General features: G+C 39.5%; 1 protein-coding gene and 1 non-coding gene across 4 annotated transcripts; both read left to right on the top strand.

Moving 5' to 3' along the window:
• Window positions 1-179: 179 nt before the first annotated feature.
• trnar-ucu lies at window positions 180-267 on the top strand. The gene is given in 2 exon segments: window positions 180-216; window positions 232-267. It is a non-coding gene; the product is annotated as a tRNA-Arg (tRNA).
• A 670-nt stretch (window positions 268-937) lies between these two features.
• LOC113157501 (oxysterol-binding protein 1-like) lies at window positions 938-11,758 on the top strand. 3 transcript variants are annotated; one of them, XM_026353045.1, is made up of 17 exons: window positions 938-1,273; window positions 2,211-2,383; window positions 2,758-2,966; window positions 3,078-3,246; window positions 3,561-3,672; window positions 3,858-4,041; window positions 4,347-4,464; window positions 4,749-4,803; window positions 5,032-5,196; window positions 6,185-6,430; window positions 7,403-7,523; window positions 7,779-7,882; window positions 8,826-8,921; window positions 9,183-9,370; window positions 9,764-9,999; window positions 10,121-10,159; window positions 10,275-11,758. In XM_026353045.1, the coding sequence occupies exons 2-17, from the start codon at window positions 2,247-2,249 to the stop codon at window positions 10,415-10,417; spliced, it is 2,322 nt and encodes a 773-aa protein (XP_026208830.1). In that variant the 5' UTR covers window positions 938-1,273; window positions 2,211-2,246; the 3' UTR covers window positions 10,418-11,758. The 3 variants fall into 3 exon arrangements, with proteins under 3 accessions (XP_026208830.1, XP_026208829.1, XP_026208831.1); XM_026353044.1 differs by having other exon boundaries at window positions 4,746-4,803; XM_026353046.1 differs by lacking the exon at window positions 10,121-10,159 and having other exon boundaries at window positions 4,746-4,803.
• Window positions 11,759-11,876: the final 118 nt, after the last annotated feature.

The raw sequence follows: 11,876 nt of genomic DNA, 5'->3' as shown, positions 1-11,876 counted from the left end.
GTTTAATATGTAGGATCACTCTCGGTTGAGCTGAATCCCGAAGAGTTTAAGCAGAGATATACAACACACATATGCGCACGTATATATGATATATGTATAATATATCAAAAAATACCCACACTGTTATCATCTACTGTTATAATAAATAAATTAGTTGCCGTGGACCACGTGCAACAGGTGGCTCCGTGGCGCAATGGATAGCGCATTGGACTTCTAGGCAGATCTGTAGTAATTCAAAGGTTGTGGGTTCGAGTCCCACCGGAGTCGCAGTTTTTACCCAGTCAACTATTTTATTTGGTCACTAGTATTTATTTTCCTTATTATTACTCGTTTAGGAGACGATTAAAAAACACTGCAGCTATAATTTCTGAGACGACAGCATCAGTGCTACAGTTCAGTCTGTAAATCTGCAAGTAGCACGCCTGCAAACGACAAAACCAAGTGCACCTTAATTTGGCCACTATTTATAGTCAGCGCATATTCAATATTTTTTATATGTACATTTTATACTGTGCCATAGTTTTTAATGTTATTTTTCATTTGCAACAGTGAACAGCTATATTTATCAATAAGCTAACAGCGGCTAGCTGCTAGCTAGTGATAATGTACTGACACTGACACAATCACAGCGGGTTTCCGGATGCATCCTTCAAAATAAAAAACTTATGTTGGTAGTAATGAGAGGGCTAAAGCGGCGGTGATCAGTCAGTTAACCAAACACGTAAAGGGGTGTATACTATATGAGCTCCAGAATACATATGTATTTATTCTCTTTGACTGATTTAAACAGAGTGATTCGTTTTTATGTGGCAAATAGTGCGATAATGTACATTTACTCTGAAAGCATAAACCCCAGCTTTATCCTGTAAAATCCCGGTTAACTTGACGGAACCAATGTTGAAACAATGTAGCTATGATGCGTGTTTCTAGACGGGACCAAATAGTGTTGCACCGGGTGTAACCAACGAGCTAATGTTAGGCTAGTTAGATATAGCTAGCTAGCTTTAGATTCTTTTCGGCATACGCAGTTGTCGAATGAGCATTAGCCACACGATTATTGTAGGATACCAATGAAACGTTGGTGTCACTTTATTTTACAATCGCAGTATTGTTGTTGTCGTCGTCCTTCGTTTAGTTGTTTTGACTATTACCTGTCCCGTGTTGGCCAGTTAGCTAGCTAGCCTCTCCAGCTAAGTCCAGTAGCTTATGTCAAAGTTAACCGTGACTTCATCGGGTGTCTGGTTGCCTGATCTTACTTTTCGGACACGTCAAGGTAAACATTTAGCGGTAGCCAAGATTGAACGCTAGCTAGCAGGCTAACGTTTATTTAGCATTGTGTCTTGTGTTTGCACTGTATTGTGACTATGCACACGTCAGCAGGTAAACTTCTAGCTAACATGTCAATTGGTATTTCTTCACTTCAGCTCATGTTTGAGCAACGTTGAGCTGTTTTTAATGACCCGCCCCCCACCACCGACAACTTTAGCCTAAAGAGTGCTAACGTTTGCTAGCTTCTCCATTCAGGCTCGTCGGGGTTAACGAGTTTGAGTTGTTATTTTGTGTTGTCACCTGAGTGTCTTTTATTGGAAGAATTAGTCATCAGGCATTTGAACGCTTTTTTAAAAGCGTTGACACCCGTGTCAACTAAATATATTTATGCGGAATTCATAGTTAATAAGTCAGAATCGTGCCAAAATGATTTAAGGATTCAGCTCTAGTTATGTTTCTAAATAAATCAGCAGTTAACTTGTATTGATTGCATAGTTAACCTTTGACCTGTCATGCCATCCCGAAAGATCAATATCAACCACTAGTGATGGTTCGTAATAATGTTGCGCAACTTGTGAGACAGTTTAGTAACAAATGGACAAAGGCTGATGTTCTGACTGGATTCAAATGTTAAATTTCACAAAGCACAAGTTGATATCTTGATATATATATATATATATATATATATATATATATAAGTGACTTACCTTGTCCAACTGCATATCTATATCCAAAGATATGCATTCGGAAATGATGGAGGATGTTTTATTTACTTTCATTTGTAAAGCTGAAAATAGCTCATTTGTGGCACATTGGATAAATAAATTACTAGTTACCTAAGAACATAGTGATAATGAAACGATAATTAATAATGAAAGCTATTTATAAAAGCATGAACATGTTCATGTAAATGACATGCTATTTATTCTTTTCTTTTTAAGGTTCCTCAAATCTGTATCTTGTTTTTGGGGGCTGTGATGTCTGAACCCAAGACCCCTACTCCAACCCCTGCTGGTGACACATACAAGGGATGGGTGTTCAAGTGGACTAATTACATCAAGGGTTATCAACGGAGGTGGTTTGTCTTGAGCAATGGACTGTTGTCGTATTACCGGTATGCTTTCTTGCAAAACTCAGGAAACAAAGATAATACAAATGACTAATAAGCCATGATCGTAACACTAAAGAAATCTCAGCATCAACTGTCTGTAACAACTACTTCACATAATTACACCCGAAAAAGCTATTGTTCACAGGTGAATGCATGGCTCAACATAGTTTCTGTTAAATGATCATGTCAGATTACAGTTAAAGAAGTTATGTAATCACTAAAGATCAAGGTATTGTTTAGAAGATCTGTAGACTGAGTAATGGAACTGGGCGTTACAGTCTTTGAACAGTCTCTGTTACAGTATACGTGCTAGCTTCCTGTTTAGTTACATTTTCGCCCCCTCATCAAACATCAAATCAAATTGTTCTGGTTACCAGGACCCAGGCAGAGATGGGCCACACATGTCGGGGGACAATCAACTTGGCCACAGCAAATATCACAGTGGACGACGCCTGCAACTTTGTCATCTCCAATGGTGGGGCACAGACATATCACCTGAAGGCCAGCTGTGAGGTGGAACGTCAGCGCTGGATTACTGCCCTTGAACTGGCCAAAGCAAAGGCGGCCCGCATGCAGGCAGAGTCAGGTAAAACACACAAACTTAATAGTATGCGAGTAGTGGGACTTTTTTTTTTTAATGCATTATATGGGAAACCCTTTTAGATATATTGTCATTAAATTGTTTGATGGTTAATAGATGACTCTGGGGACGACTTCCCGCCATCATCTGCGCCGGTTGCACCTGGACAAGGCGGGGGGTCACACAATTCAGAAGTCCAGTCTGCTCTCAGAACACTAGGTAGCAAGGTGGAGGATCTCAGCACCTGCAACGACCTGATCTCAAAGCATGGCTCTGCCCTCCAGAGGTCAGCCTTGCACGCTTTATTTCTCTGTTTTTGCTTCACTCCTCAGGCAAAAGTGTCATGTGTCCTGTCTTAACTTCAAAACACACACAAATCAAACATGCACAAATTAACTTTAAAAAAACTCAGTGACTCACAGAACAGGTCCTTGTGTTGAGAACATACCCTTGTTGTGCTGTGTGCTAAATTTAGGTTTAGTGATACACCTGTTGAAAGTAAAAGAACAAATACTCTAATTAACACACAATAACAATCCCTTTAAATCTGAGCCTCATGTATTTATTCACATTTTAATACTACTAATATACATTTTTTAGGTCTTTATCAGAACTGGACAGTTTGCGTCTAACTGGAGAAGCTGGGGAAAAAATACGTCAGGTGACGGAGAGGGCAACACTCTTCCGCATTACTTCTAATGCCATGATTAATGTAAGTGTCATCTTTTCTCTCAGGATGTCTCCTTGTTATTGACATGGCATATAACAGTGAGAGTGGGCTTTGGGAGTTGCTGCTTGCAATCTGTACCGTGCACAGGCCAAATGAACTGATCTCACTTCAGTATTAACCATATTTCAGTGGTTCTAGTTGACCCTGTATGATGTTTTCCCTCTCAGGCATGCAGAGACTTCCTTGCACTGGCTCAGGGTCACAGCAAGAGATGGCAGAAAGCACTTCAAGCAGAACGGGAGCAGAGAGTGAGGCTGGAGGAGACTTTAGAACAGCTTGCAAAACAGCACAATCACCTGGAGCGAGCATTCAGAGGAGCCGCACAGAGTAATGCTTCTGCAGATAGTAAAAGTAAGGCCCAACCCCAAGTCTGTCAGATTCCAAAATTATAATTCTGAGGTCATATTTCTTCCCATGCCTCATTTAGTTTTTGTGAACATCTCTATTAAATTGAATTATAAAATAAGGTTTTGCACTCTTTGTAAGTCTAGCATCAACACACTTCGTAAAATGTCATGTAATGTATTTCCTTTGAAATGTAATATTATAGTTGAATTGCTGAATTAATTTATTTTAGTCAGCTTATAAAGGAAATAATGGGCATTTAGTGTTAAATTGGCTTCTGAATGGAACTTTACTTAATAATATTTGCCAAGGTGCTGCTGGACCAGGAAAAGGTGAAGCCAGCGATGAGGATGATGACAATGAGTTTTTTGATGCCATGGAGGAAGCACCTGAATTTATCACTGTGCCTGCAGACCCACAGTTCCACAAGTCAGTATTTTCTTGTTTTATCACTGAAGTAGGTAAACAGGAAGGCACCAAAGCTTAAATTTCCCCATGTATTGAGAAACCAAAGATCACAGTCTGATTAAAGTTGGTTAGTTGGTTGTTTCCTCATTTTTGCAGTCACTTATGATTGATGGGTCTAAGTAGTCGAAACTGAGCAAGTTTAGTGTTTTATTTCTCTGTTTGTTACACAATTTGTTGCTTTAATCGGTAACCTTGCAGACAGTGGTCACAGGGTCTCTTTATGTTTTCTTTTTCTCTTTCAGAAGATCAAGCAGTAATGTCAGTGGTTTCAACACTGAAATGTGCTCTGATGATCAGTCGGTATGTTTCACTCAAGCCTCTGGGATCAGTGTTGAAAGACTCGTTCATGTTTTGTTGTTTTGTTGTTGTTTTTTTTTCATCTGCTCCAAAATACTACTAAGATAATGCTTACCATAATTTCTGATCAGTTAATGTAGTGTATGTTATTGCAAAGCAACCTTTAAATTGTTTATATCAACGTGCTTCTGTCACAGTTATGTAAAACAGCATTTATTATTTCCTGTGTAGCTTAATGAGGAACCTTTAGCGATGAATCAGGAGTCCCCCTCTCAGGAGCTGGTGCCCTTAAAGAAGAGGCGGACACGTATCCCAGACAAACCCAACTACTCTCTCAACCTGTGGAGTATCATGAAGAACTGCATTGGCAAAGAGCTGTCCAAGATCCCGATGCCTGTGAGTGTTTCTGCAGACTTTTGCTTACTCAATGTCCGGTCGGACGCACAGGAAGTTTTCTGTCTGAGCCTCTTAAGGCCTCAGCTACTTTCACCTCCTCTTCTGCTGCCTTGTAACAACAAAAGTTGTTACAAAACTTCTCATGTCAAGAAACACACGGGTTCAAATTAGTTGCTTGTACGTGTGTGACACTCATGTGACGTGTGGGGAAAAAAAACTCAGATTCTCTTCATGTTTGCAATACTGGGCCAGCAGCATTCTGTTAGAGTCATCTGATTAAAATAGCTTTATTGACAGATCATGTAGCGTGTGTCATCAAGTGGCGGAGGTGTATTTTGACAAAGCTATGAGAAATTCCATAGATGCGTATCTATGGCTCTTATTCAGGCTCATACATTTGGCAGGCATGTGTTCATTACTAGAGAAATGTGATCCTGCATGCACACACTCCCCCGACAGCTCATAACAGACAAAAAATAAAACAGAAACACCTATCACATGGTTTATTGAGCATATGAGAGCACTTCCAGGCTGATATTAATATACTTAATTAATATAATAATATATTAACACAATTAAAACAAAACAAAATGGAACATATCAAGATTATTTATTTAAAGTGTTTTTTCTTTTTGTTAAAACAAATATACTATTACTGTATACATGATACATTGTTAAAAACTGGTATTGGTATTTGATATTTAAAATCCAGCTTTGATTGGGCCATAATATTATGCTTATTATATAAGGACATTCCACTTTTTCTTTCTCTAAATTATCTTTTTAATGTAATTTTTTAAATGCCCCAAATTAAAACGTGTTAATTTATTTTGATAATTTTTGTAACCTTACGTCTTATGAAGGTAAGAAAAATCATAGTAATAGAGATATTGCCTATTACACTTTTGGAGCCAGTTCTTTTTAATCTAAATCTTGTGATACTTGTGCAAACCTTCAAAAACAAACCCAAATGATGTGATCTCTACAGGTGAACTTCAACGAGCCCATTTCGATGCTGCAGCGGTTGTCGGAGGACCTCGAGTACCACGAGCTGCTGGATAAAGCAGCCAAGTGCCAGAGCTCCCTGGAGCAGATGTGCTACGTGGCTGCCTTCTCTGTGTCCTCTTACTCGACCACCGTCTACCGCACAGGCAAACCTTTCAACCCTCTTCTAGGGGAGACGTACGAGCTGGATCGCCGGAGAGAGAGCGGCTACCGCTCCCTGTGTGAGCAGGTGAGTAATTAAGAAACACATAAAGGGAGAGTACTTTTTAATAAGGAAATGGTCAAAGAAAGTTTGGCAGGAAGGGTATCTTGAGAAATCCCGCTGCTTCAGCTTTTTGTCCACTTTTTTCTTCCTTATTTCGATGCATCTGGAGTTTCGTATCACAGGCATCTAATCATATGATTGCTAACTAATCACGTCAGGCATAGAAAAGCAGTTTAAGCGTTACCAAGGGTTAAGGGAGTGCTAGTATTTTACAAAGTGTGTAATTATATTATTGTTTGCAGTTTTACTCATGCTTGTAAAGACCTGATGTTATAGCAGTGACTTTTTTTATTTGAAGTGATGTGACATGAAGTATACAAATTGTTGTTATAATAATATAAATTTTAAATAATAATAATTTATGTAATATATGTTTTATTTGAGGGATACTGTGGAGCAGAGAATTATTCTAGAAGGTATAACAAGTATCCTCTGGTTTCCCTTTATTATGGTACGCTTTACGGGAAAAAAGAGAGTAGAGAAACTGGAAAGGATTTGTTAAAGACGCACAACAAAAACTTCAGCCAGAAAATTAGAACAGAAAGGTTTATTATTGCAGAACAAGAAAACATATCCAGTCCAATAAATATACAATCAGTTATGAAAATCAGTAATCTGGCAGCTGCATTTAGAGTATGAGCTTTTATACACATACACACAAATATATGTATGTGTATATGTGTAGAGAAAGAGGGATTCAATCAGTCTTAATTCAAATGTGCATTTATTTCTATCAACATTATCTTATTAGATTTGAGATTCACTGTGGGAATATTCCTGCACTGTTTGAACAACAACATTTGTTCACACTTCGCAGGTCTGTTGTCAACGTGTTTCCTGAGCAACACAACAATAGAGCTGAAAGGGTGCCACATTTTGACGCCTCATTCTACGTTTACTGTTGTTGTACTTCGTCTGTGTGTCTGTCTATTTCAGGTGAGTCACCATCCCCCTGCGGCAGCACACCATGTGATTTCTGATCGTGGCTGGACCTTGAGGCAGGAGATCACAGTTGCAAGCAAGTTCAGAGGAAAATACCTGTCCATTATGCCTTTAGGTAAGAGTCAGAGTGATACAAAACATTTTCAACGTGCCATGTGGTCTGGCAACGCAGTTTTAAGGTGTGTTACAAAGAGATTTAGATTCTTTTGTGTTGGGGTTGCACAAAGAGATGATTAGCACTCTTAAGATAGGTCAGTGAGCAGAACTTAAAGAATGCTACACACCTTGGAGTAATTGATGGTTATCAACCAGATACACATTTGTTTTATTGGATGAAGTTGATTCTGTACCTCCTCTTTTTTTTGTGCAGGCACAATTCATGCAATCTTTGAGAAGAGTAACAATCACTACACGTGGAAGAAAGTTACCACCACAGTGCACAACATTATCGTAGGGAAACTATGGATCGATCAGGTGAGACAGACAGAGATTATCACGACCCTCGCATAACAAATAGTGATGATGAAGTATTAATGGGGGAATGGTGAAAGCAATGGGGAATGAAATGGAACAAAAGCCCTCGGCTGGACTTGAACCTGGACTTTTTGTAGCTTGTGTAGCTCTGGAGTTGTGTATATCTGAGTATATTGCAGAAAGTTGAGCCAAGTTTCCATTAACATTGAATAGGCAGCTGTCGCTGGACCATTTTTATCTGAAGGCATAAACACCCCATTAATCTACAGGCCTAAATTAATAATAATAAAGTAGTGGTGGATTTTACAGATAAAAATCTTGTATCATATAAAAAATCACTTAAATATTGCAATTTATATATTGCGATTTACAGTGGTAAAGTGTCTGGGAAACACAGCAGTGGAAACATGTTGTCGATCCAGTACTACTGTGACTTGATTTGCAACATTTCTTGCATAACCACCTTAGAGGTAGATGTTAGAGATAGCTGCCGCAGCAGGAACTAGTGGGTGAAATCTCTGACATTTCACACATGGATCTTTAGTGTTAGAGAATAGAGTTAGAGTTCATATCAGTCAACAGTTTCCACTAACCATGATGGCAAATAATAAATTGGGTCACACAGCAACAAAATACAGCAGTAAACATTACATCAATATCAATAAAATAATTCAAATATAATTCAAATAGTCTTGCAGTTTTGCATATTTGTTGTTTATTGTTTGTACCTTGCAAATTACAGCCTTATGAGCAAACCACCCTGCATTTCTCTATAAATTAAATTTTTGCACATGGCTAATGAAACTTTTGAACCCTCTAATTAACTTGCAAGAGTTTACAGAACTAACATCTTAAAACATATTTATTGTTATATGATGTAAAAGTTTTATTCTGTTGATATCTCTATTGTCCCTGTTTTCTCCTGACTCTGTTTCTTTATCAGTCAGGAGAGATAGACGTAGTGAATCACACCACTGGCGATCGCTGCCATCTCAAGTTTGCACCTTACAGCTACTTTTCCAGAGACGTGGCCAGGAAGGTGAGAAAAATGCTGAAACCTTTGATTGATTCAGTTTCATCTGCACAGTTTTTTTTATGCTAAGTCATGCTATTGTGTAAGTAACTGTACTTTCAATGTCTCCAAATATCCTCTTTTCATCGGAGTTGTTTTTGTGTCTTTTCACTGGAAAAAAAAAAAACGTGTTACATTACAAAGACCTGAAGTGATTGAACTTGCAGGCTTTGCCCTCTGCCCTGTGACCTTGTACTTCATGACCCACCCCATACCCTTCTCTTTTAGGTGACAGGTGTGGTGATGGACAAAGACGGCAAGGCCCATTATGTGCTGTCGGGAACATGGGATGAGAAGATGGAGTTTTCCCGGGTGATGCAGAGCAGCCGAGGAGGAGAGAACGGCACAGAGGGCAAACAGAAGACTGTCTATCAAACCCTCAAAGCCAGAGAGGTTTGGAGGAGGAACCCTTTACCGTAAGCATTGTTACAACACAACTGGGTGTGTAAACATCTGAGACACATACACAGTCTATAAATAACTCTTCTTTAGGCAGAAAGACAAAAATTCTTCACCGTGAAGCGTAACCTAAAGGCTGTAGACAAACGATTGTTTGTGAAACAGAAACATTTTGACTTTTAATGTACAATATTTAGATTTTTAACACGCTAAGGTTATAAGCCACATATCAATAAATACTGGAAAAAACATTAAGATGAGACCGTGTGTTTGTAAACGTTTACAGGTTAGTTAATAACACCCTGGAAACAAGTCACCTTCATTGGGTTATAGGCCCTTTGTTGTTCGAAAAAGACCTCTAGCATCATTTAAGAGGTTGTAAACCAATTGTAAATTCTTGCTGCTCACAGTGAGAGTGCAGAGACCACGTACTACTTCACTGCCTTGGCGCTGACCTTAAATGAGTTCGAGGAGGGCGTGGCGCCCACCGACAGCAGACGCCGGCCTGACCAGCGGCTGATGGAGGAAGGTCGCTGGGATGAGGCCAATGCCGAGAAGCAGCGGCTGGAGGAGAAACAGCGCATCGCCCGCAGGGAGAGAGAGAGGGAAGCCGCCAACCAGCGCACCTCCAGCCAGTCAGAAGAAGGTGAGAGTTGTGTGTCAGTGTTGATGCTTTACTACGTCTGTATTCCTCCTTACATGGGGATAATCATGGCAATACGGGGTAAAAAAAAAATCTCTTGTGATCCCCTTTTCTCTTCCAAAAGCTGTCGATGAGGACTCTCTTACTGACCCCTCCCTAAAAAGCAAGTACCTTTTGTTTTACTTCCATCTCCTCACGCTTTCATTTCTCTTCCTAATTATTTATGTATGTACGTTTTCTTTCAGCCTTTTTGTTGACGCTGCATCTCTCTCTTTCAGATGCCCCTCATGACAGCTACCAGGCACTTTGGTTTGAGGGCTGCAAGGATGAGATCACAGGTGAGCAAGTCCATATCTATAAGGGAGGCTACTGGGAAGCCAAGGAACGTGGCAGCTGGGAGTGCTGCCCAGACATATTTTGACCTCAGCTCTGACTGCAAAGTGCCCTGAAGAGACAGATCCATCAAAGCCGCCTGGTGCACAGCTGCCTTAAAGGCCTGCTTGCCCCCCCCTGCTTGGATGGCTTCCTCCTTCCAGTGGCTCTCTGTTCTAAGAGATCTCCAGGCTGGTCACTTCTGTCTGATCCAGAGGGAGAGCAGGGTTTTTTCCCTCAGGCCTCCCTCACCTCCCACCAATTTGGTTCCTGTCTCCTTGAGTCTTAGCATCTACCCCTTTGTTGCTGTCACACACCTGAGAGGACGTGAGTGAAAATTCCTGTGCTGCTGCGACTCAGGTCAGGCTGAGTAGAAGGGGTAGGTCAATGTCAGGGGCAGTGCTTCCACATCTATTGGAGATCATAGATCTTTTAACGTCACTGCTCTCGTCTGTTCAGCCTAAAGATTTTCCGTGCTGACTGCACCCTGTGAGATGATGTAGTGTTCCTGTTGTCGTTCACAGCATTGCGTTTTTGATAATAACTCTAACGAGGGGGTAGGACCAGGTTAATAAATGCATTTATATATATACAAGATTAAAATAATTTCATTAAATGTTGACTGGTGGCCTTCAAGACATTAGTGAGGATTTCTTGTTTATCTCTCTGATTTAGTGTCTTAATGTAATGAAGTGATGCTCGTGTGTATGACTGCATATCTGCTCTTCCATCACTTTACAACACTGCCGCTGGCAACACAGCGTGTTTAAAAATGATTGTCCAGAATACTGGTTGACCCTCCACACTGTCAGAGATTTTTTTTTTCTCTACCTAAATGCTGATGGAAATTATGGTGGTGAACATTAAGATAGATGTTACAAGGCCTCAACATACTTTTTCTTTGCCTTAGACCTGCTCTCACTTGTACTTAGATCACACGTGAGTGGACATGATGCTGAAATTTATAGCTGGTTTCTTGTACAAATATTAACTTTTTTTTTTTAAGGAAATGGTTGATAAAAGACTTCAATGCTGCAAAATGGCAAAAGTTGTTCCAGTGCTGAGAAGAACTGACATTAGTGCAGTTTTACTCAATAACAATTAATCAAATTACTATTATACACAGTATGGGAATAATGTTTAGCTATTTTGCAAATAAAGTGAATGGTAACCAAGTTACATGGCAGTAGAAAATGGTTTTACATAGTGATTTTGTGTTGACAGAAGTAAATCCAGTGGTGAAGACAAATATCACATTCCCCGTGTAAGAGTTTATACGTATGCAAGTAAGCATTTTGACACCAAAAACATGGGACTGTGTGTGTGTGTATTTCATAATTTTGTTTCTAAGTGTACTTAAGATGAAAAATAAACAAAGAATTTAAAAGCATTGCAAATAATTATGATTTTTATAAATTATAGAAATTCAAATGATAGTATTGGTAACTGTAAGGTAGTTTTTTCTTTTCTTGTACTTTGGGATCCTCTCATATTATGGGAAGAGTACT

The sequence above is a fragment of the Anabas testudineus genome, chromosome 18 (assembly GCF_900324465.2).
Source record: "Anabas testudineus chromosome 18, fAnaTes1.2, whole genome shotgun sequence".
In the NCBI taxonomy this organism is placed as follows: domain Eukaryota; kingdom Metazoa; phylum Chordata; class Actinopteri; order Anabantiformes; family Anabantidae; genus Anabas; species Anabas testudineus.
The sequence above is the reverse complement of the archived record's forward strand: the minus strand, read 5'-3'. Positions and strand labels throughout refer to the sequence as shown.

Excerpts from the sequence above, each read along its gene's own strand:
- LOC113157501 (XM_026353044.1), top strand. The coding sequence starts at position 2,247 with ATGTCTGAACCCAAGACCCCTACTCCAACCCCTGCTGGTGACACATAC. Across the intron at positions 3,247-3,560 it reads CATGGCTCTGCCCTCCAGAG|GTCTTTATCAGAACTGGACA; the intron begins GTCAGCCTTGCA and ends TACATTTTTTAG. Across the intron at positions 5,197-6,184 it reads TGTCCAAGATCCCGATGCCT|GTGAACTTCAACGAGCCCAT; the intron begins GTGAGTGTTTCT and ends TGATCTCTACAG.